This window comes from Larus michahellis, chromosome 2, assembly GCF_964199755.1.
Source record: "Larus michahellis chromosome 2, bLarMic1.1, whole genome shotgun sequence".
Taxonomy (NCBI): domain Eukaryota; kingdom Metazoa; phylum Chordata; class Aves; order Charadriiformes; family Laridae; genus Larus; species Larus michahellis.
The window spans coordinates 117,597,142-117,616,322 of NC_133897.1; the positions used below are offsets into that span (position 1 = coordinate 117,597,142).

Below are 19,181 nucleotides of genomic sequence, written 5' to 3' on the forward strand. Positions count from 1 at the left end.
GAGTTCATCTTCACTTGAAAGGTATGAAATGTCACAAAGAGAAAAAAATAAGTCTATAGGAGCTGCTTTTCCTATTTTTTTTCCTTTTTAAATTCAGATACCATTGCAATTTACAGTTGCCATTTAGGATGAAAAATATTTAAAAAAATAGCTAACAGCAGTTTATCTTTTTGTCCATTTAGAAATCAGATTTGTTGTGTATGCATTCTGTGGTTGAATTTCCTCCATCTCTTCACACCACTAGATTTAAAGATTTTTTTCCTTTTTCTGTTTCTTTTTTTATTATTCTAACTGGATCTGGTGTTACAAGACGAATAACACGAACATTGGGCTGCTCAGCATAGATATCATATCCTGTATAGTGTCGCCTCAGAAAATCGGACCTTGACAGCTACAGCTGAGAAAGCAATTTGTACATGTAGTATATGTAATTACTTAACTAGCACTGCTGCAAACAGTGTTGCACTGATTCAAGGACTTCACTGATGCTTTGAAACAAGAACTAGGAAAAGACAAGAGGAAAACCAATCAGTGAAACACTTGTACAGGTATTTTCTCAAAAGCTTGAGAATCACAGAACCATAGAAATGCCCAGATTGGAAGGGACCTCAAAAGGTCATCTGGTCTAACCTTTCATGGGAAAGGGAGCCTAGATGAGATTATCTGGCACCCTGTCCGGTTGCATCTTGAAAATTTGCAATGATGGGGACTCTACCACGTCCCTGGGGAGGTTGTTACAGATTGTTCTCACTGTAAAAAATTCTTTTCTTATATAGATAGGAAACCTCTCCCAGTGCAGCTTGTACTCATTGCCCCTTGTCTTCTCTATGTGACTCCTTGTGAAAAGATAGCCTCTATCCTCTTTGTAGCTGCCCTTTAAGTATTGGAATACTGTGATGAGATCCCCTCAAGCTTTCTCCTCTCCTGGGAGACTCCTTCAGTCTTCCCTTAAGAGGCAGGTTCTCCAGTCCTTTGATGACCTTTGCAACCCTCCTTTAGACTCACTCCAGCCTGCCTGCGTCTTTCTTGAATTGTGGGAACCAGAACTAGACACAGCACTCCAGGTGCGGCCTGACCAGCACTGAGTAGAATGATTGCATCTCCATTTCTGCTAGTAATGTCCCTGGGGATGCAGCCCAGAATCCAGTTTGCCTTTGTTGCTGCAGCAGTGTTCTGCTGACTCATGTTTAGCTTGTTGTCCACCAGGACCCCCAGGTCAACAGGGCTGCTACCCAGCCACACAGACCAGGGCCTGTACTGGGCTCTCTGGTTATGGCACCCCAGGTGCAAGACTTTGTGCTTGTCTTTGTTCAACCTCATACTGTTCTTACTTGCCCACTGTTCCAGCCTGTACAGGTCTCTCTGTAAGATGGCTCTCCCTTCTAATGTGTCCACCTCACCACCCAGGTTAGTGTAAGCAGCAAACTTCGTGAGGGTGCTTTCCATCCCATCATCTTCTTTATGAAGATGTTGAAAAGCATGAGGCCCAGTATCCATCCCTGGAAGACCCCACTTGTGACAGGCTGCCAGCCTAAGTAAAAACCATTGACCACCAAGAGATCTTTTGAGATATTTTTAAAATAGTATATTTGATGTCTCACCAAAATTAACTCTAATTCAACTACATATTAGCAAACTTTATGCAGAGAATTCCTTGTGCCATTTTGGTGTCATCACACAGGATATAGAAATATTCTCATCATAGTTCCCTTTAACAAAATCTAGAGTAGGAAACTGTAATTTCACAGTACTGAAAAGAAAAACTCTGATCAATGAAGTATTCTAAGCTTATCAATGAAGCTTAGAATACTTCAACTGAATTTGCAGGGTTTTTCATTTTAAAGGAAAATGCCTGTCAGGACACTGTATTTTTCATCATATATGTGATGGTACATAAAGTACCATCAATGTACTAAACATAAATCTTTTCTTTCTAGCCAACCCATTCATTCAATGATGATCTCAAGTGATTAATGAAGCTTTTCACAGAAAAGCTTTCCTGGAAACTTGCAAAGCACGTCTTCAGAAATAAATAGTTGCATGTGAATTCATTAAGGTAGAAAAACACTACCTACTCAATATGTACAGCTAACAAGACGGAGAATTATTTCAGAGAACTAGTGGACTTTACTTATTATAACTCTTAAACTACTTAGGTCAATGGAACATTTCAGTGATATTTCCCCCTTTCCTTAACATTGCATCTTCATTGATATGTTATAAACAGATTCACACCTTCCGATTTAAGTTTAAAAAGTCTTCTTGTGGAGGATTTTTTGGTCATCAATATTTGTCATGTGCGCTTGAAGCTTGATGTCTGTTTTTCAAATACACCATGGTACTACCAGTGAAATCTCCGTACCTCTTACAAAGAGTACAAACAGTAGCTTGCCTCCACATCATCAAACCCACAAATCAGCGGGGGAGGGCGGGGAAGTACTTCCTTATTTTAGATACAGGAAACAGAAATTCAAAACAGTCTCATAAAAAGCCTGAAGAAATCAGGAAACCCTGACTGAAGTCACCACAGGCCAAACAAACAATTCCAATGCCAAAATCATCTTTAATTATAATCTTTCTAATTTCTCTGCCTGTTTTCCAAACCTCATATTTGGTTTTTATGGACAGGCAAGACTTCCTTCTATACAAAGAGCATTTTTTTGGTTCTTGTACCCTACCACCACCCCGTAAGTGAAATCTGCTTTGTGTTCTGGGTTAGGAATATTCAAGAGTATGAAACGACATCACAGGCTGATACTGCACTGATGGTCCCTACTTGTTGGTATTTCATTTACTAAGTAGTAGGAGAAAAGAGGATATCATGGCATACCAACTTTGATTTCAACTTCTCTGTCTTTGATTGGTACTCAAGATTTGAGTTGGTATTCAAAAGATTTGATTGGTACTCAAACATGAAAAAGTACTTAAATGGAATGACTAAATTTCCACAATCTCAAAGGCAAATGGGTAAATAGTTATTTTTTAAAACTGTTAAGAATTACGTAACTTATGGTAGGCATACATCCACTGCACAAGTTTAAGGATTAACTCAAGAGCCTGTGAATAGACAGGATTGGCATTACTGACAATTATTTCTTTTATCATCTGCCCAATTAGTTGATCATCCTCTTTGTATCAGAACTTGATTACTTCTTTACTTTTTCTGCAGTAAAAGTGAAACAGAAATTAGCTGATCTGAACAGTGAAGAACATGAGATCTTGATAACAGGTCCCTCTTCTGTGTTAAAAAATTAAGTGATTCTTGTGTTTTGCAAAGCTGAGGACACAGGTATCTTGTCCAATTTAAGAATGAGCTCTTTTGGTTAACACTGCTTCCACGTTCTTCCAGATGAAGAAAGCAGGCTTAACTAATAAACCAGCTCATTTCTGTACTCTAGGATGGATAAACTGCACTTCATTATATCTGAAAACCATTTGTTTATCCCAATGCAATTACAAGGCAGGCAAGATCTACAGAAGATTGTCTAATCTTAAGTATGAGCTTTAGCTCAAAGTTGCAAGTTACTTGTCAAAAAAAAGAAGGTTGTGCCTTCTTCCACTGTTAGAAAGGTTGATTCCAACTCCTCTAAGAAAATAAATATATTTCGTGTAAACATCAGATTACTTCTGAAAGTAATTCTTCAAAAACTCTGAGCCATATTTCATTTTTTTCACTTTTGCTAACCCATCCCTTCACAAGACAAATTTTTTAAATTAAATGTAAAGACTGATAACTCCTCTTGCAGAAGAAAGCTTACTAGCTCATCAACTTGTTTATGAAATACACCTTTGTTGGGTACTATTATTTGCTCCTACAAAATGTGAGTAATGCAACCCCACTGGAAGGTAAGTTTGCTGATGTTGAAACATACAAGATAGACAGAAAGTGAAAGATGTCCTGCTTTGGTGCAGTTAGTCAACCTTGCCCAAGACTGCTTGATTTGAAGGAAAATCTTCATCTGCCTATTCTGGTTGAATCTTAAATTAAGTTTCTACTCCCAGGGCATCAGAAGAAGCTTCTCAACCTGCAAATACATGGTTTTAATCAATACTATCTTTTATTCCTGACCACGTCTATGAGTTTGTCAAACTGCAATGAAAAAGGGTATATAAAAAAATTCCTTTTTTCTTTCCCCTAGAATTCCTGGTTCTCAGACCCTTCTTTTCCATGAACTTATCAAGAACTGTGATAGAAGCTATTCTTTGTATGTAAGGTGAAGTCGATCTGACTCCCTTCTTTGCCAGAAGCTCAAAGAGGAGGTTGTCATGACCAAACGAAACGAGGTAAGGTGAAGAACAATGCAGCCATCCTGACTCTTCCCTGATGCTAGCCAGAATCAATTGTACAGAAGGCAGAAAGTTACATATGAGTCATTTACTGTTGCAGTCCCAGAACCGAAGTAGCTGCAGCAGCACCAGCATCATAACACTCCAATTTTTCCTCTAAATGGCGTCTTTGATTACATCTCAAATCCAAAGTACTGATGAAAATATTGTTATGTATACACTACATTAAGAAGGACAAAAGTTTTGTTATGAGAGCCTGAAGGCATTTTAGGACAGAAAAGAAACAATAGGAGAAAACTTCAAAGACTCCTTTGACCTTACATTCATCAAGAATTAAGAGCCCTTTAGTCCTTTCCTTACTCCAATCCAATCTGCCAAGTGGAATCAATGAACAGCTCTGAGTGTGCAAGTTACTTGATACAAGACATTCTTTGTGTTACAACTCTATTCTTTAGATAAATAACCCAGAGTTCTCTGGAATATGGTCTTCCCTACAAGAGTCTTCACAGCTTATTTCAGAACCACAGAACCACTGGTTCTGAAGATTTCTCCAACCATCTGATTTTACAAGCCAAAAGCATCTCTAAACACTTTAAGGTCATGCCACACACAGAAACCGTATGCACAAGACAGTTTGTGGGGTATGGGAAAGGCTGAAAATAGCCACAAGCTTGTTAGTAAAAGACAGAAGACAAAAACTCTTCCAGGAAGCTTACTAATCTATTCTCTACAGAGAGCCTACCTTCTTAATGACATCTCCAATTCCAGTGTACTGGAAAAAAAAAAATTAAACCCACAACCAAAAAAACAACCCAACAAAATACACAATCACATCAATAGTTCAGCTTTCACTCTTTAGGCCCTTAATGGGCATTTTGTTATTTCTGTCACCATCTTCACTCTGCTTGTGTTGGCAACAATAGCCCCTGTTTCAAAAGCCATGACAATCATCGTCAGTACTAGCAGAGCAAAAACTTAAAGTCCTAATAAGTCTACCATTTGGCTGGCACCATTTTTGGCCTTGTATTCCTACAAAAGAGAATATATAGCGTGTAATAGCAGGTTTGAATGGTCCCAAGACCCCAACAAAGTATATCATTGGTCTGTTTGCAATTGTTTAATTGCCAATGAACTTCATAGTAACTGGAGTTTAAGGAGAACAGCAGCTCACAGAAGATACATTAGAGCAATAAACAAACTGCTAGGTAGATTGGAGTGGCAGAAGAACCTTTCCTCTTTGCAAAGGGAGAGTAAAGTCTCTCAGTTTAATACTGACAGGATTTTTTGCGTGCCTACAATCAAAACTACTTTCTAAGAAGAGATTAGTATAACAATACATTGGTATAATAAGATTTCATAACAAAGGCAGCCTCATGAGGAAACTCTTATGATTCCAACTCTAACACTGACAGCAGTGCATAATATCAAGACAAAGTTGCGAGGCACCAGCATTACCTCTATTTTCAACTACAGCTTCTTATCCTGCCTGGTATTGTTCTGCGGAACATGGCATCTGTGAAAAGGCATGGGGCAAGTATAACCAGCACAAACTCCCTATCCTATCTTCAGTCTCGCTCCTCCCTGAAGGATCTTCCCCATCCACTTTACTCTATGATCTCCTGGATGGAGAGTCTCCTCCCCTCCTAAGCACCTTAACACAGACTCACTCCACACTTGTACTCAAAGGTGCTCCTAAGATCTCAATGGTGGAATTAACATGCTGGACTCTGTCATCTATACTCCAGGAAGATCAAGACCAGGCTGGATGGAGCTTTGAGCAACCCGGAGGTGAGAGGTGACCCTGCCCATGGCAGGGAGGGGGAGAGAGGTGGAACAAGGTGATCTTTAAGGTCCCTTCCAACCTAAGCCATTCTATGATTCCAAGACAGTGCTTGCTGTACTGACACCTTGCACTTCAGCTTCTACCACAAGCAGTCTCACCTCCTGCTTCACCTAACTTCGAAGGACAGGTTCCTGCCCCAAAAGTCTTTCACATTCCCATGCCAATAAGAAAGTCCTACCCAGGGTCCCTCACTGCCTGTTGGAAGAATGATGTACTCACACAGATATAAAAAAAAGGTTCAGAATCCTGAAAAACTGAAGTGGCACTCCTGGCGTAGTAAAGTGGACATCAGAGCAGTGTTTCCTCCAGCAAAATAATTATACATCTAATCTGTTTCAACTGCAGTCACAAATTAAGTTTAATGAGCTTACCAATTCACAGCAACTGTTCCCTCACGTACAAACCCTTATGCTTAGAATCTCCAAATCCACAATTGCCTCCATGCAGAGTTCTTCTGGTCTTCCGTAGCAGATACCTTTCAGAAAAAGATTTGGGCTACAAAGAGGTTTACTGACCAAGTTAAGACCGAAATACTTAGAGAACTCTGCAAATAAATTCAAAATGAGTTTAGTTTTGGTGTACATGTACTGCTGAGAAGTGGAAAATTACAGGTCACCCGGAGAGGCCATGGAGTTTAGTGCCTTCAAGATACTCAAAAGCCATCCTAGTCAACCTGCTCTAGGTGGCCCTGCCAGAGCAAGAGGGTTAGACGAGATGACCTGAAGAGGTCCCTTCCAGTCACAATCATTCTGTGATTCTGTGAAAATACTACTTTCACTGTGCACATGGTATTAAATATTGTGACTTCCAAATCATCTTCTAAAGTAATTGATCTAGAGAGAAGAAACGACTTTTTGAGTTTTCTTTAGAAGCTTTTGATCAAAATATGGACATAAAATAAAGAATCTGCTTTTGCCTTAAAATCTCCATTTCCTTGGAATAGTAAGTGTAGCATCACCTATCAGTGGCAGTAGGAGGTGAACGCCCTGACCATTCCTCCTTCATGTTTTCCCATTTGAAATAACCATTCCAGCTATAATACAAGTCCTACTAACCATCTTCTGAAAAACATAACTTCCCCAACCACAAAGAAGGGAAAAATTTCCTAGCTGAAATCTCCAGATGTCAGGAGAAGCTTCTGGCCTCTTCTTCTTTGGAAAGTACATTCCAGATGACATACTTAATTTTATGTAGTCAGGGCTTTTTTTTTCCAGTCATTATTTATTTGCTAAAAAAGAAGCCCCAGCCTCCATAGAAACAGTATTTTCACAGCAGTCAGTGACTACACTGGAAAGCAGACATCTTGTATTAATGTTTTTTTTGTGTAGATATCTAACATCAATAGACTTTATCAGGAAGTATCAGTTTTTCTCTGAATATATTCATACCTTATAATTTAATACATCTGAGTACAATGCAGCACTATCTGAATACTGTGCAGCTTGAAGAAAAAAAAGATAGACTAATTACTCAATATTTGCATAACTATTAGAATTTGAGGATTTGTTAGCTATATTTTTTTTAAGTTAATATTATGACTCATGAAGATTTGTAGGAAAAAACAAGTTCTAGCACAATTCCACTTGTGTTTCCAGATCAATTACAAGTTCTGTAGCCTAGACACACACAAGCTAGCAACTCATTTAGGTTGTGTCAGCCTACAGTCCAAAATAAAGCCTTAGTTTGTGTAGTGTTTTCTACAGAGATTTCCGAGCATGAGGTCTTTGCATCATCTGAGACCATGCAACTGAAAAAAAAAAAAAAAAAAAACCCACCCAACCAAAAAAACTCTCACACTTTTCTCAATTCTGTACGAGAAATAGAAAAATGAATGTATATGAGAAATTTAAGATGGAAAGCTGAAATAATACAATGGATTATGGCTGACAGATACAAGCGCTTTAGGAAAGACAGGCACGGTAGGAGGGGAGGAGGTGTTGCCCTCTACATCAGTGACCAGCTAGAATCGATGGAGCTCCACATGGGGAAGGACAAGGAGCTCATTGAGAGTGCATGGGTTAAGATTAAAGGGAAGACAGAGGAAAGTGATGTTACAGTAGAGGTCTGCTACAGGCCACCTGACCAGCAGAGCCAAGCAGATGAGGCCCTCCATAGGCAGACAGAAGTGGCTTTGCATTCACAGGCCCTGGTCCTCATGGGGGATTTCAACCACCCTGACATCTGCTGGAGGGACAACACAGCAAGGCATAATCCAGGATGTTCATGGAATGCACAGATGACAACTTCCTCCTCCAAATGGTAGAGGAACCAACAAGAAAAGGTGCTATGCTGGACCTCGTTCTCACCAACAGGGAAGGGCTGGTGACCAACGTGAGGCTCCAGGTTAACCTTGGCTACAGTGACCATGAAGCGATAGAGTCTAAGATCCTCGGGGCAGCTAGAAGGATGTATTCCAAGTTTACGACCCTGGACTTTAGGCATGCAGACTTTGATCGCTTCAGGGATCTGCTGGCCAAAGTGCCGTGGGACAAAGCCCTAGAGGGAAGGGGGGCCCAGGACAGATGGACAGTATTCAAGGATCACCTTCTCCGTGTCCAGGAGCAAACTATACTGACAAAGAGGAAGGCAGGAAAGAATGCTAGGAGACCTGCCTGGATGAACAGGGAGCTCCTGGACACACTGTCACACAAAAAGAATCTTTACAAGGAGTGGAAGAAAGGACAGCTAGAATGGGAGGCATACAAGGAAGCTGTCCGAGAAGCAAGAGACCTGGTGAGAAAAGCTAAAGCTCAGTTAGAATTAAATCTAGCCAAGGAGATCAAGGGAAACAGCAAAAATTTCTACAGGTACATTAATGGTAAGAAGATGACTAGAGAGGGTGTGGGCCCCCTCAGAAAGGAAACAGGGGAGCTGCTGAAAAGAGATATGGAGAAGGCCAAGGTTCTCGACGATTTCTTTTCCTCAGTCTTCACTGGCAAGGGCTCCAGCCACACTCCCAGAGTAAAAGACAATGGCAGGGGTTGGAAAGAACTGCCCATCGTAAGTGAAGATCAGGTTCATGACCATCTGATGAACCTGAAAGTGAACAACTCCATGGGACCCGATGGGATACACCCACAGGTACTGAAGGAACTGGCGGATGAGGTTGCTAAACCGCTCTCTATTATATTCCAAAAGTCATGGCAGTCTGATGAAGTCCCCACTGACTGGAAAAGGGGAAACATAATCCCCATTTTCAAAAAGGGAAAGAAGGATGAACCAGGGAACCATAGGCCTGTCAGTCTCACCTCCGTGCCTAGTAAGATTATGGAGCAGATCCTCCTGGAGGCACTGCTGAGGCAGAAGAATAACGAAGAGGTGACTGGGTACAATCAACACGGCTTCACCAAGGGCAAATCGTGCCTGCCAAACGTGGTGGCCTTCTATGAGAAGGTCACATCATCAATAGACAAGGGGAGAGCAACTGATGTCATTTACCTGGACCTGAGCAAAGCCTTTGACACTGTCCCACATGACATCCTGGTCTCCAAGCTGATAAAATATGGCTTTGATGGACAGACAATTCAGCGGATAAAGAACTGGCTTGACAACCACACCCAGAGAGTGGCTGTCCAAGTGGAGGCCAATGACAAGTGGAGTCCCTCAAGGATCAGTACTGGAACCGGTCTTGTTTAACATCTTCACCAGTGACATGGACAGTGGCATGGAGTGCACCCTCAGCAAATTTGCCAATGACATCAAGCTGTGTGGGGTGGCTGACATGCTGGAGGGAAGGGATGCCATCCAGAGGGACCTTGACAGGCTGGAGAGGTGGGCCCATGCCAACCTCATGAAGTTCAACAAGACCAAGTGCGAGGTCCTCCATCTGGGTCGGGGCAATCCCAAGCACCGATACAGGCTGGGCAGTGACTGGCTTGAGAGCAGCCCTGAAGAAAAGGACTTGGGGATGCTGGTAGACGAGAGGCTCAACATGAGCCGTCAGTGTGCACTAGCAGCTCAGAAAGCCAATCGTATCCTGGGCTGCATCAAGAAAAGTGCGTCCAGCAGGTTGAGGGAGGTGATTCTCCCCCTCTACTCCACTCTCGTGAGACCCCACCTGGGGTACTGCATCCAATTCTGGAGCCCCTACTACAAGAAAGATATGGACGTGCTGGAATGCATCAAGAGAAGGGCCACGAGGATGATCAGAGGGCTGGAGCACCTCTCCTATGAGGACAGACTGAGAGACTTGGGGTTGTTCAGTCTGGAGAAAAGAAGGCTCCGAGGAAACCTTATAGAGGCCTACCAGTACCTTAAGGGGGCCTACAAGAAAGCTGGTGAGGGACTTTTTAGGATGTCGGGTAATGGTAGGGCTAGACGGAATGGACTAAAACTAGAGATAGGACGATTCAGACTGGGCGTTAGGAAGAAGCTCTTCACCATGAGGGTGGTGAGACACTGGAACAGGTTGCCCAGAGAGGTGGTGGAAGCCCCATCCCCAGAAGACTTTAAGGCCAGGCTGGATGGGGCTCTGAGCAACCTGATCTAGTGGGAGGTGTCCCTGCCCATGGCAGGGGGGTTGGAACTAGATGATCTTTAAGGTCCCTTCCAACCCTAACAATTCTGTGATTCTATAAAGAAATCAGCAGTTGGATTTAAATTAGGACCTATTAATAAAGAGATCTTACATGCTGTCCCCATGACAGTTTGCATTGTATAAATATTGACAGGGAGTGGCAATCTTTCAGTTAGTTAAAGCCAATCCTTTACAAGATTCTGAGTATCAGAATAGACTTTGACCTGTGCTCCAGTTAGAAGCTGGTACGGAGCCTGTGCCAGTTCTTCTCTAGCAACATGGGTAACTAACCAGACCAAGTAACTGCTGCTTGTCCAGACAGTCGCTAGAGTGCTCTAACTAAACGTGCACCATAGCGTGTTATACTCTGCTGATGTTGTTTTGGATATCCATCAATATTGAAAAGCACAAGAAAGCTGACTTGAGATTACACTAGAGGAGATCCAATTGTCTCAGCAAAGCAAAACACTACAGGACAACAAGAGCTTCAAAACCCTTTTCTTCTTCACAAAGATCAAGTTTCAGCTCTTGTTCAACTGTCATTGATTCAGGTGTTTATTTCGGCAGAGTACAGAGAAAGCTGAAAGATGGTATTATTTGCATTTGTCTTAAATGAGCTATAACTGGGTGTTGTCTGCATAGTGCTTACAGTTTTACCAATATTGTCTAGTCACTCCTGTGGCTTTATTGCTGCTTGAATGACTGGACAAATTAAGGCAAGGACAGAATAGTTTTCAACCATTCACTAATTTTGTTCTCAAAGAAGGAAGTTCAGTTTTTCAGTATCTCCATTTGGAACTGCAATTTCTTGATGACAAAGGAGTTTCAATAAATAGCACCAAGCAACATCCACAAAATTAGAAGTTTTTAATTACATGTTTTGGGACCTCTCAAATTCAGGATAAACATCCTGTATCAAGACAAACATCTCAGTATTCCTTGGTAAGAGACCTAAAAAAGCTTTTTATTTTTATGTAGTACTAAAGTATGTCCTAGGGAATTCTGCTAACAGCAACTGTGAGGCTACCAATATCATCTGCTCACAGTGCTTCTAAATATTTATTAAGTACTCAATGAGTGGCTCCTGAAGCTATCATTGTCCTCAAAGATTTACAGGCCAACAGGTTGATTTTCACTTTGTCTAACAAACAAATTCCAGGTGTTTCCCTCTTCCTTCCCACCACCCCCAAAAAACGAAAACACTCCACAGTTGCCAGGGAAAAGGATATTGTTTACAAATATTTTTACTTGATAAGAGCATTTATAATCTACTAGAGGGTTTTGGGTTCTTTTTTTATTCCTTTTGTTGAAACATGTCTTAACATCAATTTTCTAGTATCACTCTTGATTAAAACTTTTCACAGGAAAAAATAATTACGTTCCTACAGTCTCTAGTTTTATGAGCAGGAGAATTGGCTAAGATAACTGTTATTCCTGTATAAAATCTAGCATACACTGTGAATCAAACAATAACATTTTGACAGCCTTATCATCTCTACTGTTAACTCTCTAGAGGCATACATAATATTAAAAAAGTCTTCTAAGAGGTACAACCTGAAATAAGAAGCCGCCAAGTTACTGCATTTCCAAAGCCAACTTACAGTTCCATTTTACCTTTGATTAACATACCAGGTTACATACTTTATCATTAATTTCACATCAACCTATATATTTCATAATTCTTAGGGATAAGCACGCAATATTGACCTGCAATTATAATCAGTTTTGCATATAAAGCTTGGATATGGTAACTTGAAGAGACAACTATATTTCTAAGTCAGGGAGAAGTCTTATTTTAGATAGAATCTTACAGAATCATTTGGGTTGGAAGGGCCCTTTGAAGATCATCTAGTTCCAACTCCCACAGCCATGGGCAAGGACATCTTTCACTAAATAGGTTGCTCAAAGCCCTGTCCAATCTGGCCTTGAATACTTCCCGCAATGAGGCACCCACAATCTCTCTAAGCAACTTCTTTCAGTGCCTTATCACCCTAATAGTAAAAAAAAATTCCTTCTTATGTCCAATCTAAATCAGCCCTCTTCCACTTTAAAACCGTTGACCCTTGTCTTATCACTACAGGCCCTGGTAAAAAGCCTCTTCTCTGTCAGAAAAGAGAAATATTCAGGTATTTTCCTCAGAACATCCCCAAGTCCTTCTCTGCAGAGCTGCAGTCAATCCATTCAACACCCAATTGTGATACTTGTGATTGCCCCAACCCAAGCGCAGGACCTTGCGTTTGAATCTAAAGAATGGCAGAAACACGTCCAAGGAGATTTAGTCAATCGAGACATTTCCCCTTATTTTGAACTACCTCCAGACAACTTACAGCATTCTGAAGTTAACACTCCACAAATGTTCAAACTCTGCTTTTTCTGTGCATGAACTTCATTAGCAAACAAATAAGCTTCTCAGATACCAAGTTCCTCCATCATTTTATCACTCAGATTTTAAGAGCATAGTTAACGTGGTTTCAGTGATGGTGATTTTCAACAGTTATTTTGATAGATAAGAACTTCTGAAGTAAAGGTACTTTGAGTTAGAGTCTTTACTTTTTTATTTTTTAACCAAATCCCTGACCATAAGGTCTTCAGAAGTGTTTTCTAACAAGTTAAGCAGATGGAAAAAAATGTCTAGCAACAATAGAGATTTAGAACATCAAATCCCAAAGACGATGTGATCTTCTCAACTCTTCCTATAAAAGACAGATGAACATGAATTCATCTGGCTAAATACGAAATAGATAATAGACGTACGAAAAACAGGTCAATCAAGCTCTGTACTTGTGTAATTTTGGTGCAACAAAAATGGAAACCCCTTGAGACTAGATAAACCAAGTTTGTCATACACAGTGTTTACTGTTGTCAGTTAATTTGAAGTCAAACTGTTGAACAAGTGAAACATTTGACATCTTTGAAGATTAAGACCATCAAAAGTCTCAAGTTTTAAAAATCAACTACTCAAGTAATTGACTAAGTACTTTAATTACTGAGTTACTCAAGTGTCTACATAAAACATGAAAAGACTCTTTGTGAGTTATTATCAGAGCAGAGAGCACCAAAAAGCCTTTTCATGAAAATGTACTAGTTATTTTTGAATAACAAGCACAGGCAGCTTCAGGTCAAGACGTCCCTCATCCATTCACCTGTTACACCCCTCCATCGCCACCCTCCAAAAACTGGACACCGATAAACACTGGGGATTTAGTAAGGAACACAGATAATTAAGAAATCTGTTTCTATTCCAAAACTGCTGTAAAAGTATGCTCATTGAATACTACTTTCCACTGCTTAATATCATTAATGAGACACTAAGTTCAAGTTAATAGCTAGTTACATACATGGCCTTTGGCTCTACTTATCACACCTATGGTATTCACCAGTATCTGATCATTGCATATCCTAGAGCGTGACTACTTATCTAATGCAGCCTTCACAGTCTTATTAGATCTTTTTAGGATGTAGGATTCCTAGTACCTGATATTTTTAGAAAAAAGCAGTACGCTATGCCTGGCACGTGCTTTACACAGAACTTAGGCTTTGGCCTCCTCATGGCTCATCAAAAAAGACAGCCTATCTATGATTTCCCAGCCTAGTACTAAGTCAAGTGCACGGAAGCCCCAAAGAAACCAACAAGTTTAGTTACAGACAGTTGAAACAGTCCATTTTCTTACTGTTTTTATTAGAGTTGCATAAGAGAAAACAGGAAAAATAAACACATCTCTCTCCTGCCCCTCAGCTTTCTGAATCTCCTTCCTGCAGCATGTAAATTGAAGTTATATAGTCCTCAGTGTTTCTTTTCCGCCTGCTATGGTGTCAGCACTCTTCTCCCAGAACTTCCTGAAATGGTAACACACCTTCCTTTGTATCAGCCTCCCCCCTTCCCATCTTCTTTCCTTACTGTTCTCATACTACTTCATATATAAATTTAGAATCTTTCTAGCATACAGAACCTAGCTTATGATGTTTACAAAACCCAAAATGGTTACAAAACTGACTGAAAGGTTACTCCATGCCTGCCTCTTAGTCTACAGTGGCTACAGACTGATGGGAAAGAAGAGTAAGAACAGGAACAAAATTAAGTAAAGCTAAGGAGGATAAAACCATCCTAAACAAAGCCAAGGGCACTGCTGCGACTTTTCTTCACACAGCAAAAAAAATGTGTTTCTTGAATCTAAAGGAACTCCAGTATTTTTAAGCCTACGTGTATAGGATATCAGATGCTGAATTTAAAGTGTCTGTGCATCAGTTACTCATATATCACCACTCCGACACACAAAGTTAGCTAACACCTTTGCTCAGGAAAAGTGAAAGCAATTATAAATTATATCAATTCACAACTTCAACCAGAGGGGAAAAGGTTTTTAGATTTAAAAGGCTTTATTTATTTTTCTGTATGTAGACTGATCATAAAAACATGTTTTTATTTTCTTTTTAAGTGTACCAGGCCTAGAGCCTGACAAGTCTTCCTCTTTAACCAGGGTCTGCGGGGAGGGGCATTCATCTTAGAAGATATTTTTAAGTGCGGATCAACTACACCTAAGCATTTCTTCCTTAAAAACATATCCACGTAGATTACAATGGATTTGATACATAAATAGTACCCAAAACGATGCTTGTAGTGTGAATCATCACACGAAGAACTAAATATTTAAACTCTTTAGAAAGTGTTAGGATACATACATTCTATAGAAAAGAACCCAAGAACCAACTCAGGATGAGAGAGACGAAACAAAGTAAAAGTCCAGCCAGTAGAGAGACTGATATAGTGACCAAACACATAGTAAGTCAACCTACCAGCCCACTTCTTCAGAAGCAGCACTTTCTTTTTAACTGGTATTTGTTTACAAGAACAGTTTACAAGGCTAGCTTAAAAACAAAAAGAAAAACAAAACAAAAAACATCCAAAAAACATAATTCTGATGACTATACCATAAGAAGCTGCCTTTAAAAGAATAAGCAAAGGTGTGCCCAAAAATCTCAGAAGATTTGTAAGAAACTGTCACTTTGCATCCAGATCTTAAGAATGTCCTTAAACGCATGTTCTGAAACTTTACACCAGCATGACAGGAAGCATCCCAACAAGTTAATTCCTAAACTGACTACAGCTTAGCTCCAAATCACAACTCGCCCCTGAAACAGGACAAATCCTTAAACTGACTAAAAGGTGAAGTAATACAGTTAAAGAACTGCATGTTCGATACCTGCAACCTCCTTACTATCACTGTAGGAAGATCCCCATAGTACGGCCAGCATTAAAGTACATACTAGCAAATTGAGTCACGGTTAACGTAAAACTCTGGACACTTAGTTGAATCTATACTCTTGACATATATCAACAGAAGTTGGGTGTAAAAATGTCAGGTCTGACAGTAGTCTTATCAAAATTAACACAGTATATCCTAAGCATCAGAGCTCTTCTCATCAGCCGTGGTTCTAAGATGACAGATTTGTAAACTGGATCAAAAGAAAAAAGTTAACTGGAAGATGCAGTGCTATTTTCCCTTGTGGCAGCAATATCCACAAGGCTCTGTCAACACTTCAGAAGCTCACAAATCAGTAATAAGCTAAACAGACTACACAGTATCATGAACTCGTAGAGATTCTTTCATTAGAGTCTTTCCACCTCTCCACCACCTTACTCTCAAGCAAGCTTTCTGCTAAGAGCCATGCAGCAGAAGATGAAGAATGACTATCTCCACCCCCACACCTCCCTTCCCCCCCGAAACCCAAATGTCAGAGCTCGTATTAGGAACAAATTCAATTTACTTGTTCTCCTCTCTGACAACAGAAAAGCCAGGAAAAAAAATGCACTAAAGAACTTTTATCCCTTGCCACAAAGAAAAGGAATTCTCTATTTCAGCGTAGAAGCACAAATTACAATTTGCTATTATTTATGGGCATCTCTAGGCATATCAAAGTACCCAGCTACATCCCAAACAAATTGTCTGGATTTGGCACACGCTTTGTTGAGGTACTTTCTATAATCAAAACTAAAATATCACCCACTTCTGTCAAGCAGCTACCAAATGATGTTGGTTTTATGTCAGGAAGTGTTACGGTTTGCTTTCTTACAATGCAATTATAGCACTGACAGCACTGGTTCATACCACTGAACCATCAGGTATGATCAAGCAGGGAAACAATACGCAAGCAGCCCTCTATCCCAGGCCTAGCACACCGATTAGTTTAAAATGCATTTAAACCCCTGCCATGACTACTTCCCCACCTGTAAGGGCATATTAATTTACACGTCATTAGTTCGCATCTGCAAATGTCTACACTAAACAGGCTGAAGTCAGTGGTGCGGTGCTTAACCACAACATAAGAGGACCTCACTTTTTAAAAAAAAAAAAAAAGTTGTTGAAGAGGGAAATGGTATATCAAAGCTATTTACAGTCTCCTGCTCACACACAGGACTGGCACTCAGGAATTACTCCTTTGTACAAAGTGTCCAACGCCCCTTATGACAGCCGGTGAAGAAAAGAAAGGTGCATGAAGCGAGAGAGATGACAAGTCTGAGGCAGGACGGGGCGGGCGCCTCCTTGGCACGAGAGACGTTCTCTCTGCACAGAGACATTCACGCACCCTCAGCTCAACGCCGAGTAAACACAACATTACTGCGGAGTTTAAGGAGGGTGGTGACTCAGCCGGGAGTCAGAGATTCGGTCCCATAGGGTAAGAAATTCGGGGAGACAGGGCTGGGGGCCCATGGGCGCTCCCTACTCACCAGCAAACAGTCCACGTTCACTTCGGATTTGGGGTCCTTTAAAGTCACGTCGATTTTTTCAAACCGAGACTCAAAACTTTCTCCCGTCGACATGTTTCCGGAGCTAAAAAGTTTCCCTTATTCCAGAGCAAAGTAAGGTTTTAAAAAAAAAAATAATGAAAACGTTAAAAACAGGAACAGGCGAGCACAAAAGAGAAACCACACAGCCTTCACCAGGCTGAGGAGCGCTTCCTGCAAAATCCCTTCAATCACAGAAGTCTCTTCTGAGGCAAGTCCCCCACGCTGCCCCGCCAAGGGGAGAGAAAAACCGAAGGAGAGTCCACGGCGGGGGGGGGACGAGGCTGCTTCTCCCCCGTCCTCCAGGCACGCACGCACTTTCCTGGGCTGCTCACAACTCCGCGGCAGCAGGTTTCCTCTCCCTCCCTCCTCTACTCGGGCCCCAGCGTCTCAGCAACCTCATTTTCCCAGCCGGGGAAGCCGCCCTGGGAGCCAGCGTAGCGGTTCCTCCTCCTCCTCGCCCTGCAGGAGCTGCAGCCCGTCGGTCAGTGCCAGGTTCCGAAGGGCAGCTTTCTTTCCGGAAAACCAGAAGAAAAAGTAACAACGGAAAATAAAAAAAATTTAAAAAAAAAAGAAAAAAAAAAAGCCTGCGGGGACACCAACAAGGCAAAACTGAGAGAAAGGGGGGAAAAAAAAACCGTAGGAAAATCCTCTCGGCGGCCTGTCTCAGCGCTGTGGGATTGGTCCTTCCATGGGCACGGAGCGAGGGAGCCCGGGGCGGGCCGGGGGGAGAGGCTGCCCCTCTCCTCGGCTGTGCCCTGCCTGGGGCGGGCGGGGAGCGCAGGGCTGCCAGCTGCGCGCACAGGCCGCCCCGGCCCCCGCTGCGAGCTGCCCCCCGCGGGCAGGGGAGGAGGCACTTCAACGGCGGGGCGACGGCAACAGCATCTTTCTTCCTCTCCTCCTCTTCCTCGCTGGGCGGCCACCGGCGGCTCCTCGCTGCCTCCCGCCGCTGCCAACGCCGGCTCCGCGCTCCCCTCACCACACACACATACACACCCCGCTCCTCCGCCTCACGTAGGGGGACGGCAGCCCGGGCCAACTTCAGGACCGAACCCGAGGTTGCGGCGTGACAGGGAGGAGGGAAGGAAGGCGGCTTAAGGAGAGGGGAGAGCCTCAGGTCCGGCCGCGGCGACTGTGAAGAAACCTGCGAAAGACACCAACATGTCCGCCTTCCTGTTTGAACAGCCGGGGTGGGGGGGAGGCGGTTGGGAGGGAGGCGCAGGGCGCATGCGCGGAGGGAACGGGAACGGCTCTGCCACGGGCGGGGGGGGAAGTAGGCAAGGAGGAATGCGCGCGCGCCGCCGCTGCCGTTGCTCTCTCGCCCGCCGCTCAACGGTCGGAGGGGGCGCGCGCGTGTCGCGTGCCCGCGGGCCCCGGGCAGGAAAGAGCGGGAGGAGCGGCGGCGGCAGGACGGCGGGCGGCGGCTCCCGTTGCGGCGGGGGAGGGGCGCGGGTTTGACAGCCCCGCGGCGGCGGCAGCAGCGCTGGGGAGGGAAGGCAGAGGCGTGCGCGGAGCGACGGGCGGCGGTGAAAGCGGCCGTTCCAGTCAGAGGTCGGGCGGCGGGCCGCGGGAGGACGCCGCCCGCCGTACGTCGGCCCCGGTTCCCTGAAGGCACCTCAGAGCCGCCTGCGTCTTCCTCTGAGGGGAACCGAGCGGACGGGCCCCCCGTCACCGCGCGGGGCCGGCTTCGCCGTCAGGAGGGCGAGCGTTGCGCAGCGCGGGCCTCCGGTCGCTGCTGGGAGGGGACAGGG

At 42.9% G+C, this 19,181-nt stretch overlaps 1 protein-coding gene across 2 annotated transcripts in view; it reads right to left on the minus strand.

The window, feature by feature from the left end:
- Positions 1-18,627, minus strand: part of ROCK1 (Rho associated coiled-coil containing protein kinase 1) — a 92,726-nt gene extending 74,099 nt beyond the window's left edge. For both annotated transcript variants that reach the window (XM_074576802.1, XM_074576803.1), the window contains exon 1: positions 17,374-18,627. In XM_074576802.1, the coding sequence (XP_074432903.1) occupies positions 17,374-17,466 (93 nt within the window). In that variant the 5' untranslated portion in view covers positions 17,467-18,627. The remainder of the gene's footprint in view (positions 1-17,373) is intronic.
- Positions 18,628-19,181: the final 554 nt, after the last annotated feature.